The sequence below is a fragment of the Nothobranchius furzeri genome, chromosome 3, assembly GCF_043380555.1.
Source record: "Nothobranchius furzeri strain GRZ-AD chromosome 3, NfurGRZ-RIMD1, whole genome shotgun sequence".
Classification (NCBI taxonomy): domain Eukaryota; kingdom Metazoa; phylum Chordata; class Actinopteri; order Cyprinodontiformes; family Nothobranchiidae; genus Nothobranchius; species Nothobranchius furzeri.
In genome coordinates, this window is record NC_091743.1 from 60,255,505 (window position 1) to 60,274,971 (window position 19,467).

At 42.1% G+C, this 19,467-nt stretch overlaps 1 protein-coding gene across 1 annotated transcript in view; it reads left to right on the plus strand.

Annotated features, from left to right (window-relative positions):
• Positions 1-19,467, plus strand: part of necab3 (N-terminal EF-hand calcium binding protein 3) — a 62,586-nt gene that overhangs the window by 12,500 nt on the left and 30,619 nt on the right. Inside the window, exon 2 of the mRNA XM_015959206.3 lies at positions 256-280. Coding sequence (XP_015814692.3) covers positions 256-280 — 25 coding nt within the window. The remainder of the gene's footprint in view (positions 1-255; positions 281-19,467) is intronic.

Below are 19,467 nucleotides of genomic sequence, written 5' to 3' on the forward strand. Positions count from 1 at the left end.
GTAAAACGGATTCCAGCCATGTTTGCTTTGATAACTTCAATAACTTCATGCTGATGACCCACATGAACATAATCCTGTTTAGTGGATGCAACTACATCATGAACATAGATTACAGTTTTTCTCAGTTTGGTGCATTTCTCACAACAGAATTACACTGAAATTACAGTAGCTCTTTATTAAGGAAATTGTCTCATTAAGCTTATTCACAAGTTGCTAATTACTGTCTCCTTCCTGCTTGTGTTTTATTTCCTGCAGATTTTCCGCAGAGCAGACAAAAATGGTGAGTAAACCTGTTTTTTTCTAATGATTAAACCGTCACAATATTGCTAATTCTGCCTTTGCATTTTTCAACTTGTTAAAGAGCCCAAAAAATGCAAGCAAAGGAAAAAAACAAGCAATTTAAATTACTGTTTTCTTCCAGTGAAACTCATTTTCTTCTCATGCTTGGACAATTGTTCTCAGCCCAATTAAATGAATGCCAAGAATCTGGATTGAAGCTTGGACTGGAAATATTCAAAATAACAAAAACTTGCTGGGACCAGTGTTATCACAAGTAAAACAACTATTGTGTATTTTTGTAAAATTTCCTATATCAAATTAAAATTTTATTACAAAAGTGTTAGAATGACAGTCACTGATAATACTCACACAAACTTTTGGTTTCTGCCATTATGTCACACAGTCATACTTTTATTCCTTTGGCCACATATAACCAGTCCGGTGTTTATCCAACAAAGACAACAGTGTTAATAGATTCTGAGTATTGCACTTCTTTGACACACAGTTGTGTTGAAGGGGACATGCAAGGCAAAACTGACAGTTTGCATCTTTTTGTGCTGTGGTGTGGGTCTCTCCAGTCTTTATAAACACTACAAATGTGAAATAAAACATTCCATCTGTTTTCTGTCAGTGTTTGTTTTAAATACATTTGTGCCTAAAACAAGATGTTTAAAAAAGTCTACATTTGTGATGTCACAAATGGGGATATTAACTACTAGAACCACCTCTTGTGTACAAGAATGAGCTTCTGTTTGATGAGCGGCAGCTCTACTCTGAACCCCTCCCGGATATTGGAGCTTCTCAGCTTATGGCAGCATGAATGGGGGAAGGGTGGGCATAGCCAGCTCCAGCTTGTTTTCCTAAAGTGACATAACCCTGAAATAATTTTATGCGAGAGAGACTTTATGGAAAAGAATGTCAAACACATTTTCTATCGGCCATAGAACTATTGAAATGTATTGAAAAATAATCCAAACTATTGAAAATACCATAATGTATCTATTTTGAAATCTTGCAGGAAATAATAAAATGCATTGTTTAAATAAAAACTCATACTTATTTTGATTGCAGAAAAATATCTGCTAGACATAAAAATGAAACACAAAGGTCACTTTTTTTAGGCTCAAGATTGGACCCCCCACCCCCACATGCATTCAGAACGGCCTTTTTCAACATGTTACAAAGATTCCTCAGAGAATTGGGTCCAAACTGGCATGATAAATGATAAATGACCCGCACTTGTATAGCGCCTTTGAGAGTAAGGACTCCAAAGCGCTTTGCACTACAGTGTATCATTCATCCGTTCACACACGCATTCACACACTGATAGTGATGAGCAACGATGTAGCCACAGCTGCCCTGGGGCACACTGACGGAGGCGAGGCTGCCGAGCACAGGCGCCACCGGTCCCTCCGACCACCACCAGCAGCAGTCAAGGTGGGTTAAGTATCTTGCTTAAGGACACAACAGCATCCTTCTCTGTCCTAAGCAGGGATCAAACCTGCAACCTTCCGGTTACTGGACACCTGCTCAACCTGTTGAGTTGCTGCCATGTGATTGGCTGATTGGTTAATTGCGTTAATGGGTTATAAGATGAACAGTGAGTGTATCTCTATAAGAGGTCAAACACAGCCATAATTTCAGTAATTATCCTGTAAAATGGCTTAATATAAGTTACAATAAAAGGTGGGCTGCCACCTTACCGTGGTGGAGGGGATTGAGTGTCTCAATTATCCTAGGAGCTAAATTGTCTCAGGCTTTCTGCCTCTGGTAGGGTCACCCATGGCAAACAGGTTCTAGGTGAGGGATCGGACAAAAAGCAGCCTGAAGACCTCTTATGATGATCTTCTTAGGCGTGTTCTTGCTGTGTCGTATCTCTAATTCCATGCTTTTTTAAAACACAGAGCAGTTTTGTTTACCTGTTTTCCCGCTATGTTTCGTTTGCAGCTACAAACTTCCTCAGACCTCTTATGATGAATTATATAAATGGAAACAGTGTTCACTCGCCCGGACGTGGGTCACCAGGGCCCCCCTATGGAGCCAGGCCTGGAGGTGGGGCACATTGGCGAGCGCCTTGTGGCCGGGCTTTCACCCATGGAGCCCGGCCGGGCACAGCCCGAAGAGGAAACGTGGGTCCCCCTTCCCATGGGCTCGCCACTCATGGGAGGGGCCATAGGGGTCGGGTGCAGTGTCTGACGGGTGGTAGTCGAGGGCGGGGACCTTGGCGGTTTGATCCTCGGCTACAGAAGCTGGCTCTTGGCACATGGAATGTCACCTCTCTGGTGGGGAAGGAGCCTGAGTTGGTTTGTGAGGTTGAGAGGTTCCGACTAGAAATTGTCAGACTCACCTCAACGCATGGCTCTAGCTCTGGAACCAGTTTCCTTGAGAGGGGTTGGACTTTCTACCACTCTGGAGTTTCTCCCACTGAGAGGCGCAGAGCAGGGGTGGGCATACTAGTTGCCCCCCATCTTGGTGCCTGTACGTTGGGGTTTACCCCAATGAATGAGAGGGTAGCCTCCCTCCGCCTACGTGTGGGAGGATGGGTTCTGACTGTGGTCTGTGCTTATGCACCAAACTACAGTTCAGACTACCCACCCTTTTTGGAGACCTTGGAGGGGGTGAAGGAAAGCGCTACTTCCGGTGAGCAGTACGTACCAACACTATCTATAGTGGGGACAGTGTGCTGCTGACCTCTACTCAGGACGTTGTGGATCGGTGAGCAGAATACTTCGAAGACCTCCTCAATCCCACCGACATGTCTTCCAGTAAGGAAGCAGAGTCTGGGGACTTTGGGTTGGCCTCTCAAATCTCTGGTGCTGAGGTCACTGAGGTGGTTAAAAAGCTCCTCTGTGTCAAGGCTCCAGGGGTGGATGAGACCCGCCCGGAGTTCCTTAAGGCTCTGGATATTGTGGGGCTGTGTTGGCCGACATGGCTCTGCAATATCGTGTGGACATCGGGGGCAGTCCCAGTGGACTGGCAGACTGGGGTAGTGGTCCCCTTATTTAAAAAGGGGGACCACAGGGTGTGTTCCAACTACAGGGGGATCACACTCCTGAGCCTTCCTGGTAAGGTCTATTCAGGAGTTCTGGAGAGGAGGGTCCATCGGATTGTTGAACCTCAGATTCAGGAGGAGCAATGTGGTTTTCGTCCTGGCCGAGGAACACTGGACCAGCTCTATACCCTTAGGGGGATCCTGTAGGGTGCGTGGGAATTTGCCCAACCAGTCTACATGTGTTTTGTGGAACTGGAGAAGGTGTTTGACCGCATCCCTCAGGGGGCCCTGTGGGGGGTACTCCGGGACTATGGGGTACCAGGCCCTCTGATACGGGCTGTTAGGTCCCTGTATGACCGGTGTCAGAGCTTGGTTCCCATTGCCGGCAGTAAGTCGGGCTCGTTCCCAGTGAGAGTTGGACTCCGTCAAGGCTGCCCTTTGTCACCAATTCTGTTCATAACCTTTATGGACAGGATTTCTAGGCGCAGCAAAGGTGTGGAGGGCATCCGTTTTGGTGGCCTGAGGATCAGGTCTCTGCTTTTTGCAGATTATGTGGTCCTGTTGGCTTCATCAGAACGTGATCTTCAGCTTTTGCTGGAGTGGTTCACAGCCGAGTGTGAAGCAGCTGGGATGAAAATGAGCTCCTCTAAATCTGAGACCATGGTGTTGATTCCGAAAAGGGTAGAATGCCTTCTCCGGGTCAGGGATGAGGTCCTGCCCCAAGTGGAGGAGTTTAAGTATCTCGGGGTCTTGTTCACGAGTGAGGGAAAACTGGAGCGTGAGACTGATAGGCGGATTGGTGCTGCATCTGCAGTGATGCGGGCATTGTACCAGTCTGTCGTGGTGAAAAGAGAGCTGAGCCAGGAGGCGAAGCTCATGATTTACCGGTCGATCTACGTTCCTACCCTCACCTATGGTCATGAGCTTTGGGTAGTGACCGAAAGAACGAGATCGCGGATACAAGCGGCCGAAATGAGTTTTCTCTGAAGAGTGGCTGGGCTCTCCCTTAGAGATAGGGTGAGAAGCTCGGTCATTCGGGAGGGGCTTGGATTAGACCCGCTGCTCCTCCACATCGAGAGGAGCCAGTTGAGGTGGCTCGGGCATCTGGTCAGGATGCCTCCTGGACGCCTCCCTGGTGAGGTTTTCCGGGCACGTCTAACCAGGAGGAGATCTAAAGGTAGACCCAGGACACAGTGGAGGGACTACCGTATGTCTCTCACCTGGCCAGGGAATGCCTTGGGATTCCCCCGGAGGAGCTGGCCCAAGTTGCTGGGGAGAGGGAAGTCTGGGCCTCTCGCCTTAGGCTACTGCCCCCACGACCCGACTCCGGATAAGTGGATGAAAATGGATGGATGGATGGATGGATGGATACAAGGTTGGGGGGGGGGGGGGGGGTTCTCACAAAATAAAAGCATACAAATTTTTGTTTTAAGTTCATATATGCCTCTGAAACATCTAGAAACCCTTTCACTGCTTTACATCATAAGTCTGGGAGTTTTTTTTCCCCATCATATTCACACAAGTAATTGCTTTTGCTGAACAGAACAGTAAAAGTGACTCAACCAACAGGATTATCTGTGTCTGGTACATGTTTTGGTTCTTTCTCTTTGAATCAGAACATTATCATTTGCCATGTAGTGTTCAACGTAAAAATTTGCAATGTTTCTTTTTTGGATGTTTTTCTTTTGTGAATGTTTGTGTGTAAACTTTTATTTTCTTCCTTTTTTGCAAAAACTTTCAGACTGAGTCAAACTAACTCACAGAAGAAGTTATTCAGCATGCTCTGATGATTTGCTTTGATGCTGCCAGATACTTCAGATCACATAAAGTGGATGATTTCAACATTTTAACCTTCATGCTCAAGTATTTGCGTTCAGCTTCCTTCTTGCTGCAATAATAAGCCTCTACAAATATATATCAGTGACTCAGCTGAGAAATATTTTCATTAATCTGATGATGAAACAAGGTGTCAGAGCAAATAAAGAGGAGGTGTAGCCTTCATCACGGATCATTGTTTTGTTCTCACCTCTCAGGGTCTGCAATCACAATGCATACAAATAATAATTACTTCTCAGCAGCCTGAAAAAAAACAACATAAAAGGTCTTCTTAATTGTTCCATTTCTTCTAGCTGAATATATTCACTGTTAAGATTTTTATGATAATGAGTTCAGCTGAAACAAACTCATCACTAAAGCAGTCGTGCGGAACGAGGATAAGGAAGACCATTATCACAAAATGGAAAACAAAGAAAATGTTCTGTCATACATTCAGTGGTCTGTATCTTCCAGTAATAAAAGCCTCTGGGATTTATTCAAGTATGTCACATGAAAGAAAAATACGACTTCTTTCAGATGTGCAGGAATCTTCCTGTATTTAATGTATATGTGGTGCTCATTATCTTCTTCTTCCGGCTCTTGGAAAGTGCAGATGCTTTTTCCTCCTCTCCTCCCTATCTAATCCCAAGGCTCTTTGTTTGTCTTGGGTGTATGACGCTTCTGCATTTTTTCTGGAAACTGGAAATTATTAAAAGTGGACCTGGTCAGTTGGTCTCTCAACGTGATTGACAAGATTTTTTCAACAATGAGAACGGAAAGGGGGCTCCCGGATGCCCCTCTGGGACAGAGCCATTGGGCATATCATGGACTCCTGGAAACAGTGGAACCTGATCTGCCTCTCTCAACTGTCTGTAGAGGATTCTGAAGACGTCTGGATATTCGTGGTATTGGTGTCAGGTTTCATGCTGTTTGATCTGAGCGGTTACCTGGCTTACTGGAAAATTAATGAGCTTTCGAGGAATATTGGCTCATTCCCGGAGCTCAGGGGTGGATCACACCGCTCTGTGAATGCACAGACTCATATAATTGTCGAGATGAGTCGTAAGCTTGGAATTTTGGCTGAGATTCAGGCTCTGGCACAGAAGGTTGATTCGATCAAGGAGCGAGTTGATGGGACAGCACGGTTGGGAATAGATTAATTTACGACATTGTTGGATCTGGAGGTGTTGGAGACCAACATAACTTTAAGACAGAGAGAAAATTATCTCTGTTTGGCCCCAAAACAAGTTCTTATCTGAATCTGGTGCCCTTCGAGCCTGTGAGGCTGAAGTGACCCCTCAGAAAAAATGTGGAATGCTGCCATCGCCATGGCAACTCTGTCTCCCTATCTCAGCCTGGGCGGGACTGTGACCGGTGAAGGCCGTGGAACCGTTTCCAGGAGTCACTGTGCTTTCTAATCCAATTACATCCCTCCCCTGTCCAAACGGAGGTGACAAGCGCTGCTCATTGCGGCTGCATGCACTGATGTATGAATGTAATTAAGTCGTGGAATCAAGATGGTGCCACTGTTGCCAGCTTGCTGTCTGTCAGCTCCTCTAGTTTTTGTATTCTTGTTGTTTTTAGCCTGTGTGTTACATCCCGCTCACCCCAGATTGGTGTATGATCATCATACGCTATTTAAAATAGGTTTTTCGGTTGGATTTTTACCATCTTAAGCTGTTGAGCACCGGAATACTTCCTCTCCCCTCTACCTGGATGGCCTTTCGGCGTGCTGGGAAGCACCACCGTTCACGCACTCTGCTAGGAGGAAACGTAGGAGGAGAGGCTGTCGGGTTGGACGGCTCGTCAAGCTGAAAGCATTGAAGCTTGCCTTTTCTGGTGGTTCGCGAGTGGTCTTGTGTTCGTCCACTTGGTTCCTGGCACCGTGGCGTGTGGTGGATCCAGTGGATTTTTCGCTTGTTCCTGTTGCTGGCTGTTCATGGGAGTATGGTAAGCACCCCCCACCCTTTCGGAGATTCAGTCGGAGACGAGCCGATCTGAGGAATCTCCAATCATTGACTAGAGCTTTTTCCACCATCAACAGTTCTGAAGTATCCTTCAGGTGGGGCCTGGTCAATGCTAGGTCTGTGGCAAGCAAAACATTCATTGTGAATGAATTTTTTTACAACGCATGATCTTGACATCCTCTGTGTGACGGAGTCACATATTCTCCCTGGTGAGTCCGCTGTTTTTAATGAACTGATCCCAGCGGACTGTGCTTTTATTAATGTGCCAAGGACCGCTAAACGTGGTGGTGGATTGGTGGTTAATTATAAAGCTAATCTGAAGATGAAACACTTGCAGTCCTGGTCTCCTAATACCAGTTTTGAACTGTGCTTATTCGAACTTGGTCATCCGCAGCTAATCCTCTGTGCTGTAGTATATAGACCCCCGAAATACAATAAGGATTTTTTGCCGGAGTTTTCAGAAGTCCTAGCAAACTGGGCTGCTAGATACAAGCGGATATTGCTAGTGGGAGACTTTAATATTCATATTTGCTGTACTGGAAAACCTTTAGTCTCTGATTTTTTCAACCTTGTGAACTCTTTGACTTTCATGCAGTGGGTTAATGGGGCCACACAGGAATGTGGCCACACACTGGATCTTGTGTTATCACTGGGGTGTTCAGTAGATAATCTGACTATTAAGGATGCAGTTTTTTCAGACCATAATCCAATATTATTTGAGGCTATTCTGCATAGTAATTTGCTGGCACTTGTTGCCCCAGGTAGGTATAGTCGTCATGTGAACTCTGACACTGCAACTCATTTCACTTCGCTGTTTGAACAAGCCTTCTTTGATTTATCAGACAGTCCTCACTGGATGGATTGCTTACTTGTTTTAATGAGACCTGTGAGGCTATCCTTAACACTGTTGCGCCATTAAGGCCAAGGAGGGGAAAGCGTACGGTAAATTTATGGTCAACGGACACTACTCGTGCCACAAGAAGGACATGTAGAAGATACGAGAGACAGTGGAAGAGGGATAATCTGCATGTTTCCCTCATTGCTCTTCGTGACAGTTGGAAATCTTACCAATGGGCAGTTAGATCTGCAAAATTTGTATATTATTCCAATCTCATTTATTTAAACTCAAATAACCCCAGAGTACTTTATACAGCAATTAACTCAGTTCTGAAATTAAATGATCATCATGTGGTGCAGGCTTCAGCTAAAATGTGTGATGAGTTCCGTGACTTTTTTATTGGGAAAGTTGCTGTGCTCCGGGCTACCATGTCTAGGGCACCGGTATGTAGCCATTCTGTTACTGCCATCAGAGGTTTGGTAGCATTTCAACCAATTAATCTAGATGATTTGATCAAGATCGCAGGGAAGGCTAAGCCGAGCTGCTTGCCAGATGACGTGATGCCTAGGCGCCTCTTTAAAAAAGTCTTTCCAGTAGTCGCCCCTTTTATATTGCACATAATTAAAATGAGCCTAAGCTCTGGTATAGTCCCTGATGATTTTAAAAAGGCAGTTATTCAACCTTTGCTCAAAAGGCCTGGACTGGATGCTTCGCTGGCTGCAAATTACAGGCCCATTTAGAAACTTCCATCCTTAAGTAAGGTACTAGAGAAATGTGATTACCACTAGCTCTTGGATTTTATGGATGATAATGCCATTTTTGAGACTTTCCAGTCTGGCTTCAGAGCTCTACACAGCACAGAGACTGCATTGGTTAGAGTGCTAAATGACATTTATCTAGCTACTGATAGCGGTAATTCTGTGTTGTTACTTCTGCTGGACCTCACGGCAGCCCTTGACACGATAGACCATGAAGTGCTGCTTCACCGTCTACATCATTATGTCGGGATTTCTGGGTTAGCCCTGGCTTGGTTCAGAACATACCTGACAAATAGAAAAATGTGTGTAAGGATAGGAAGTTATTCCTAAGAGTACTCTGATCTACCCTGGGGGGGTACCACAGGGCTCACTATTGGGACCTCTGTTGTTTTCTGTTTACATTCTGCCCATAGGTGACATCTGTCGTGAGCTTGGAGTTCACTTCCACCTTTATGCTGACAATTGTCAGCTGTACCTGCCTCTGAACACGTCAAGTGGTCTCTCTATTTCTATTCTTGTGAACTGTTTGAGGGAGATCAAGACCTGGATGAGTGAAAATTTTCTGAGCCTAAATGATCACAAAACAGAGGCTATATAGTTTGCTCCATACAGACATTGTGACTCTTCCCTTACTGACTGTGGGTCATTTAATGGCCAGCTGACTGCATCAGTGACTAATCTTGGTGTTAAACTTGATAGTGCCCTTAGTTTTGATACCCACATCAATGGAGTGATCTCCTCCTCCTTTTTCCACCTTCGTCGGCTGGCAAAGATCAAGCCTTTCTTGTCATGACATGATCTTGAGAGGGTAGTCCATGCTTTTATCACGGTGCAATTGGACTACTGTAACTCTGTTTTATTCGATGTGAGCAGGGGCTCAATAGCCAGGTTGTAAATGGTGCAGAATGCTGCTGCCAGATTTTTAGAGGGCAGGCGCAAGTATGACCACATTACTCCTGTCCTGGCTGCGCTTCATTGGCTGCCCATTGATGTAAGGCAGGGACGAAATTTTGATTTCAGAAGTGGGGGGGACACAGCAGGCTTGTGCGGATTTGGGGTGGGGGTGTTATGTAAAGACCCTTTGACACGTCACATGCCCATCTCAATAATTTTTCCATCCTCAATATGTATATATATATATATATATATATATATATATATATATATATATATATATATATATATATATATATATATCAAAGTTAAAAAATGTACAACTCTATTATCATTAATATTTATTATCATTATTGAAGTGCAGTTTTGGCTGTTGACAATGGATAGGCCATTGTATTTATTGTTTTGGGTCTTTTTTTATTGTTTTTGGTGCAACATTTTCTAACAGGGAGTGAGATTCTTTTTTTTATTTAATTTTTGTTTGTTATTTTTATTCATTTAGAAGTTCTGGTTCTGGACATTTCAATGTTAAATGAAGGTTTATTTGTTGCATTTTAAAGGGTGTACTTGCATTATTATGATATATTAACATTATATTAGTGGTTATTTTGGTCTAGATAATGTTGACAATGATATCGTTTATCATCAACAATTTGTTGGACAAAATATCGTCCAGCAAAATTTGTTACTTTCCCAGGCCTAGTCAAAAGTATAAAAAGTATTTATACATAAACGGTCCCTCCTGAGATCTGGCCGTTAGTTCATTTGCTGTGTTAGAGGACATGCTGAACTAATGTTTTACACATGATCATCACCCTAACATTTGTCACAATGATCAATTTTATGTCTATCGTATCTTCATTATTTCAACCTCACCTGTGAGCCTCCAGCCTCTGCTCCATCTCCTCCAGGCTCTCGTCCTCCATCTCCTACAGCCTCTCCTGCTGTACCTTCACCGGTCTCTCCTCCTGCATCTCTGTAACTCACCTGAAAAAAAGATGCATGAACTATAAACAGTGGGAGATTTTGGAATGGAACAAACAGAAATATTTACAGGATGGTTCTAGTATGATTCACAATTATTATTAATATAATGTGTAAATTATTCATTACCAATTTGAGTGTATAAAAACATATTAAATATGTTTTTTCCCTTAAAAGTGTTTAAACAGTTGTTGCATTTCAACACACAAAAAATAAATGGAAAAAATAAGATAAATCTAATGAAAAGAGTACATCTTTGACATTAAGCTTAAAAAAATCTGTTGACGATGATGATACTGTTCATTTTTCAGAGCTTTTTAATGTGAACATATACATTGCAATAGATAAGTTTACAATAAAGTTAAATGATAAAAGTTTTGAAGTTACACTTCTACTACTACTACTACTAGTAATAATAATCAGGATGATAATAGTAATAATAATAATAAATAATAATAATTATAATAATACGAATACATTGTGTCTGAGGAGTCAGTTATGTGGAGGAGATTAGTTTGTAAAAGTTAGTTTTGAGTATGTTTGTGAAGGAGGAGGTGAGTCTGAGCTTAATGCAGCGGTGTCACATGTTCCAACTTACGTTTTGACTTTGAAAGAAGTCTCTTATATCCACTTTCGTTTCTTGACATGCTGCCGCCTGGCTGTGCATAACTACCAAAGACTCACAAAAGAACACTTATTCAAATGTTATATAATGGAAGCTGAGCTGAGCTCTGATATTACACAGCGTCTAGTTGACGATGTGACTCAGTACCGGTGTTCCCTAGCGGCTCCAAACTAGCAAAACAACGTGAGCACGTTCTGTTTACAACTTGGAGTGACAGCAGCAACAGCCAATAATACGTTAGCAAGTATCAGCAGAGCCAATAGATTAGCTTTTGGGTGGGTCTAATAGGAAACCGGTTTCCGTTTCGGTCCTAGTGCTCAATCAAATCCATTTAATGGAGCGTAATATTGTTTTTGGACGGAAAAAAGTGAAGGGGACCGAAACTGCCTTTTGAAAAAGTGGGGGGGACATGTCCCACCCGTCCCCCCCCAAAATTACGTCCCAGATGTAAGGATTCATTTTAAACTACTTTTGCTGGTTTTTAAAACATTAAATGGTCTGGCCCCTCCTTACTTGGTGTCTCTGCTACAACCGTACACCCGTGCATGGTCACTCCGCTCGAAGATCGCGCCTAAAGACACGTGGTGATAGGGCCTTTGCTGTGGCAGATCCTAAGCTTTGGAACGAGCTTCCTCTCAGCATAAGGGCCTCCACCTCTGTTGCGGTTTTTAAGGCAAGGCTAAAAACCTACTTTTATGATCTGTCTTTTAACCTTTCTATCTAGTATTTATTGTTTTACTTATAGCGATTTGTGCACTCACTGTATTTTTATCTGTATCTTGTGATACAAAGTTTTTATCTTCTGGATTTAGTGTTTTATGTTTTTACTTGATCTGTGTAGCGCCTTGGTGGAATCTTTTTGCCTGTAAGGCGCAACTTATAAATAAAGTTGAGTTGAGTTGAGATGTGAGGAGAGTCCCCAACCCTACCTCCCCACCTAGTGGACACTTATGTTGTGTAATGTCTGAAGTCTGTTGCATTTCTGGCTGAGGTGTTTTTTGCATAGCAAAGCTGCCCTCCCTGTGGAGGGTAACTCTGAAATGCCTTTTTTCCCTCCACCTGACCCAATCCTCACATATAAACCCTCTGATCTCTATTAAGATAGCGCAACTCAGGTTGCGAATGACCTCAGTCACCAATTCTTGTCATGTGTCTAGGTCTATGTATGTACGTCTGATCTCAGGATTGTGTGTACTGAAACTCTAATTTCCCTCTGGGATTACTAAAGTATCTTTGAATTTTGAATTGAATTGAATTAGAGTGTAAATAAAAGGAAATCACAGATGGTGATTTGTTTGGATATTTAGAAATTTGTCTAGCCCACCTGCTTTATGACAGATGAAGAGAGATATAGATTATAGAGTATAATTATGGCCATAATATTTATCTTCTTCTTGTGTATATTTCCATATTTTCATGACCATTTGGAGGTATGCAGCCAGTATATAAGGCCTCACACAGCAAGATTTTAAAGTTAATGGACCTTTTTCAAAACCTCGACAGATCTACATCACACTACCACTTAACATTCATGGACTCACCCCTCTTGGCTCACAACGGAGAAGGATGTTGTTGTTTTACCGTTGAGGAAACAGCAGAAAACGTCTTAGCTAGTAGAAGCTAACCATTAGCATTTGCAACTTCACCACACAGCAGAACTCCCCCAGGCTTTGTGTTATTTGTGGAGATAAAACATCCATGTTTCAAGTCAGTGGTAGAGTCATGTTGCTGTTATCCAATCCGAGGATAGATGTCCAAATATCAGAAAATAAAATTCCAAAACCTGCCGCCTGAAGCTCAGTTGTGATGTGGGTCACTGCTAGTTCCTGGAAATAATGTACTGGCATGTCCCCCCCCCCCCCCACCCCACCACCACCACCACCACCACCACCACACACACACACACACACACACACACACATCCACCCCCACCCCCGAAAACAACTTCAGGGCATTCATTCCTACTGGAGACCACTACAAATGTACTGATGACTTGAGTCAACCACAACTTTAAAATGACCTACTTTTCAAAGATCAGACTTGGCAGCAGTGCGACCATTTAATATTTAGTTAAACACAGCATTGATCTTTGTTCCACCAAGTTTTATTCTGCAGTTTGCATAAAATACTTTTATTTGGCTTAAACTTCTTTCATTTTAACATCTTTAAATGGTCTCAAATCAGCAAACCAATTGCATTTTTTTTGCGGTTACAAAGTTGGAGTTAAAACTGGTATCCTTTAAGAAAAGTTTTTAGCACTTCTTTTATTTCAAAAGATAGTCAGATTTACCATATTTAAATGTGATAGCTAGACAGATAAGCTCTTGCATTTTCCTTTTTAGTTTTTAATGACGCTTCTTTTGCTCTGACATCTTCTCCAGCATGAGGAAAAATGACCAATCAGCTTCAAACCAGTAGTAGAGGCGAATAGAAGCACTGAGATATATGTGGGCTAAAAGCAACTGCTACTGAGAATATGGAAAATATAAAAATATAAATGAGAGAAAAACAGCTGCTGATTTCTTCACATATGGGCTGATGGAGCACATCCCAAGTAGGACATTGATACTAAGAATACCAGAATGTGTAATAGCTTGAGAACAGAGTGGTGCACCGAAGCTGACTGAGAAGAAACCAGATTCATCTCAGTGATGCTGGTTGCTACTGAAGCTGCATCGCGTTGGTGAGGGAATTTATAAACCACTTAGGAGATTCAGCATTGGGACCAACCTTTTGGAACGATATGAGTGTGGCCTACTTTGTGCCCCACTTTGCAGGACACCCTCACTTCCCTCGTGTATATTCTAAATGTCTTAAAAACCTTGCTTGAATCAATCAATTTTTTCATTCTTAAAGGAATTTATGCAAACCATTATAAAGAACCTGCTTTCTAAAGTTTTGTAAAAATGATGTTTTTGTGAATATTATTAAAGGTGTTGAACACTTGTTTAATCAATACATTAGCAGTAGTCGCTGGTGGGAATGAAAGCCATGCAAGTTGTACTTGGGGGGAGAAAAAGCCCAGAAGGGCCTGGATCAGCATGGACAAGTCTGCTGCAGCAGAAAGTGGTAGCAGGCAGCAGGATTTGGAGTTTTATTTCCTGATATTTGGATATCTCACATCGGATTGGATAACAGAAACGCAATGCTACCACTGACTCAGTTTGCTCCGCAACACTGACATTTTCTCCTCACAAATAATGCAAGTCTGCTTAGCTTCTGCTAGCCGATATGTTCAGTACTGTTTCCTAGATGTTAAAACAACAACAGCCTTCTCCGTCGCGAGCCAAGATGGGTGAGTGGCATAGATCTATCAGGATTTTCTAATCCTAGCGTTTTCTATCAGAAGCTAAAGCAGGAGATAGGTGTAGGAGACTAATTTCATGTTCACTCTGTATGAAAAACTCAGAGTGACCAATTATAATCAGAAATAATCAAATAATTTTTTCAGTGTTCCACACCTTTAATAATACATAAATTAGTATGTTTGCTTGGACCATCAGAGTTATTTAAATATGCCTTTAATTTTCTGTTATAACAGAATTTTCTGCATGGCACTGAGCTTTGACTAGGTCTAGTTCACTCTAAATATGTGAATAATCCCAGCTGCACTCATCTTGAACAGACTGGCAGTGATTTGATTTCAATGAAACATCTGTACTGACAGATTAACTTCTGTGTTTAAGTCAAAATCAGGGACTCTTCTCTACCTCTTCAATGTTCTGCAATAACGTGTCATGTTTTTATCTCAGCTTCAGGAATCACCTCTATACTGTTTTTATTTCTTTGTTAAAATCAGTTACTAAGTCATCAGGATTTTAGATTCACAGGCAAAGACACAGAATGGTTCAGGGACAGAAATTAACCTTCAGACAGGCCATTTCTGCAGCCAGAAAGTGCACAATGGTCCCCGCAAATGTATGTTATCCCCAAATATGGAGGAGTAATACTTTTAATTAATGCATGGGAGCATTTTTGGAGAAGAGGAGAGCTGCCTTAAGAGGGAATGAGTCATTTGGACTTGCTTGAATAATTAGTCACTTTCAAGGCATTATAGCAGGCATTTGGGATGTGAATTAGATGAGTAAATGCTGCAGCTTCAACTGATTTTGATAAGGATGAGAGTCTAGCTTTTTATTTCACCAATTTATTTCAGTGAAAAAATATAGATTTAGTATTACTTGAGGATGTTTTGTGGTTTGTGTAGGCAGATAGTAAAAAAAACATTTCATGCATTTACAGGTTAGAATATCACCAATAAGTGGAATCTGTCAGGAGACACAAACTGAAGTTCACTGTGCACTTATTTTGCTTCTTTCTGCTCCTTCTCAAACAATAAGGTGTCATTATATAATATATTATAATTGAGATAAAAAGTAAAATAAAATATTGTTGTGTGGTGCTGACTTAAAGTAACAACTGATTGTTTTTTTAAACTTTAAGCTAGATCTTTAACAATGATCTCAGTGATTGTTGGGTTCGAAAGATGACCATTTCCATATCTGACACCACTCTGCAGACCTCTGCTGACCTAAAACCACACTTCATATTTTTTGTGGAGCGGGTAGTTGCCCTAGGGGTTGCTCTGTATACCTGCTTTGCGGCTGTTAGCTGTAATGCTAGTGGTTAGCATTTTCAGTTCGCCAATCGTCAATAAAAAGCTCAAGAAGGAAAGGTTGCTTTTTCTGTTGACATCATGGCGAAGCCTGGAAGTAATGTTTTTGGAGGTGAAGCAAAGAGTTAAAACCAGAGTGAACATCGGCACAGTCTACACTAGTTTGGACACTAAAGGATGCTACAAAATCATGTCCGCATGGACAAGTCCAAATGTTGGCAGCCCTGTTAGTTAGCTCATGTTAGGTTAGCTCGTTGTTAGCACTAGCTACAGTAGGCTGCTGCAGTGTTGTTTACAACTGTTGTAATCCCACTTTCAACCAGTAGGGCAGAGGAGCAGGAAACTGCTCACCGTTACTTTAAATTCATAAAAATAAATGTGTAAACCAGGTCTGAAACAAGTTTGTTAGAAACCGTTTAAACAATACTTTAACCCATACATAAAAACATAGTTATTTATCTTGTCATTCTTTTTTAAATTTAGGTGTCCCTGGTTAAGCAAGCTGTTGTTGGACGTTCCCTGGATTATTTCCACTTGCCCACTTTAAATTCGACATTCGCAGTTAAAAGCTGCTTTATACAAAAAAACTGTTCAACTGTGCAACCAGTAAGGAAGGCGGTGATGAATAAATAAAACATCAGTACAACACATCATAAATGATAAATACCGCTTCAGAATAACACGTAACGGGCATGTCCCATTTGGTCACCAAGAACCTCTCCTACATCCTTGCTTGCATCCCCACCTCACCACCACCCTTCAACACAATCCCCGAACTGTCTCTCCAGCAGCTCAAGTTATTAAAGACTTTTATTCTGTAGATGTGGTGTGTGAAATTCAGAGATTAATGGTAGTTATCCATCCATCCGTCCATCCGTCCGTCCGTCCGTCCGTCCGTCCGTCCGTCCGTCCGTCCATCCATCCATCCATCCATCCATCCATTTTCTGAGCCCACTTGTCCACGTAGGGTCACAAGGGTGCTGGTGCCTATCTCCAGCGGTCAATGGGCAATCAGGCAGGGTACACCCTAGACAGAGTGCCCCATTGCAGGGCAACACAGAGACACACAGGACAAACAATCACGCACACACACACACACTCACACTCACACCTAAGGACAATTTAGACAGACCAATCAACCTAACAGTTATGTTTTTGGACTGTGGGAGGAGGCCGGAGTACCCGGAGAGAACCCACACATGCACAGGGAGAACATGCAAACTTCATGCAGAAAGACCCCAGGCCGGGAAGCGAACCCAGGACCTTCAATGGTAGTAAAATTAATTTAAAATATCAATTCTAGTGCTATGCAATAGCAACAATTCACATCCAAAAAGATTCAAGCTGAAGGGCAATTGTATTGAACTGTTCTACTTGAAATGGAATTAGATTCAAAAGATTATAAAATGCCAACAGGAAGGAAACCAACAGGACTCGAATACTTCACTTTAAAGGGGCATTATGGAAGTTTGACAGCCAAAACATGTATAGAAATAATAAATGTCTTCTTCATACAGTACATTCTCCTGCAATGCCCTGGTCCTGTAGAATGAGCCCTGGCATTTTTACTGTGATTGCCTTTTTTTCTGTAAAATCACAGAAAAAGAGAGATGCTCGGGTCAAGCAGGCTGCTTCATGCGCGTTCACGCTCAGGCATAGCCCGTAGCATTTGCTATCCGTAGCTTTAGCAGCAGAGAGAGAAGCAGTGCCAACTCAGCGACTTTGTCACTGTTCCTAACGCCTAGTGATGAACCTAGCTATATTTCTGAGGCCCCTTAGCTACTTTCTGCAGAACTTTCTTCAAGATATTTCCTGCAAATTAGCAACAAAATAGCCATTTTCGCTCCGAACTGTTCTTTGAACATTGTTTCAGCTGGCATCAATGATATAAAAGTTACAGATACAAAAACATCACTGGTGTTTCAGCTCACCTGGTAAGACATTGGACTCCAGTGCAGAAGATCTGTGTTTGATTCTTGATGTGAACATAGTTCATTTAGAGTTTCTTTTTTACATTAATGGTATTTTTTTTACAGTAAGATGCCCAAATTTTTATTTGAGACTCGCCGCACGGCATTGAATTCACAGATAAAAAACATGTGGGTTCAACTTTCATTTTGGAACAATTTTTCAAGCAAGGGAAGGGAATGGTCTGAGCATGCAGGAGGACCGACCCATCATAAACATTTGTCGGCTGTGCTGAAGAGAAAGGTACAGAACCAAATTATTTAATTAATTAGCTGCGTGTTCTCCTGTCCTCTGTCCTCCGGGCCACACACACACACACACACACACACACACACACACACACACACACACACACACACACACACACACACACACACACACACACACACACACACACACACACACACACACACACACACACACGGGACTGTCTCAGCTGTTATTTTCGTTAAGGAGTGTGCACGTACAGCATGCGCGCCTCATGCACAAGCCTACTATTGAAGCTGCCATTACGGTTTTGGCCTGAGGGGGCAGTTGCGAGCATAAAAATTCAAACTCCGTAAAGTCCCTTTGAATCTACAAAGGTAAATCTGCAAAACAAGGTAACTTAAAAAATGATTACATGCCTCTTAACAACATTCTAACATAATCTAGCAATAAATATATGAATGAAGTGGTTTAATTAAAACATAGTTTAAAAAAATTACTTTACCTGTGTTTTACACATCTCCAAATGCCCTGTGGACGTATAAATAAAAATATATAGCTTTTTCTTACATTTCTCATATTCAACCTTTAAGATAGTTGGACTATTATAAAATCTTTGAAAATCATACACCTAATTTGGGCATTCACTGCAATCATCATCTTATATGGTGATGGTTCTTATGAAAACTGTTCATCATGCGTCCATGGATGAGTGTCACTTTGGATAATCATGCTGTCTGTCTGGCTTGATGCTCCAAATATAGGAATCCTTCCAAATATGAGAGAAAAGGAGAGACAGAAATGTGGGAGGATATTTGGTTTCATAATCCATGAGCCACAGTACAGATGGTATCAGGATATAAGTAAACAGCATCAACATGCAATACCTCCAGACAGCAGAGTTAGACAATGACGCATAAATGAATATCACGATTGCTCAACATTAAACTTATATCAAAGCAGCCTTGCCTACCGGGTTGCACAAAAATGACTCATCTTTTGAAAGTCTTGAGTTTATTAGTTTGGCTTCATTTTTTGAGTGATGGGGAAATAAACAGGATAGGGTACAGAGCTGAAAAAAAGTTTTTTGGTCAGAGGCAGTGATGAGAAGTGCCAGAGTGGTGAACAGATGGTCCTTGATGCTTACCCGCAGCTTTTAGCCCTGCTAAGTCAGCTAACTGGAACTCTGTGGCATATTAAATCACCATCATTCCTACATAGCCTGTCCTTGTGCAGACAGGAATCATTAGGCTGGGTGTCTGGCTGCGTTCTGACGGTTTCAAAACCTGATTATGAAAGTAGCCATGAGAAAACTCTCTGCAAAAACATGTGACCATCAGTGGCAGCTGGTGAAAATAATCCTGGGTGGGGCCATGTGTGAAAAGATTTCCCTTTTTAGTCGATTATAAGTATTAAAATGAGCAGTTGGAAAAAGACTACAAAGATGTATTTCCCGTCAGCAGTTCGGCAGATAAAATCAATTATCAAATTTATAAATTAGACTAGACTACATTCTAGGGCCCAA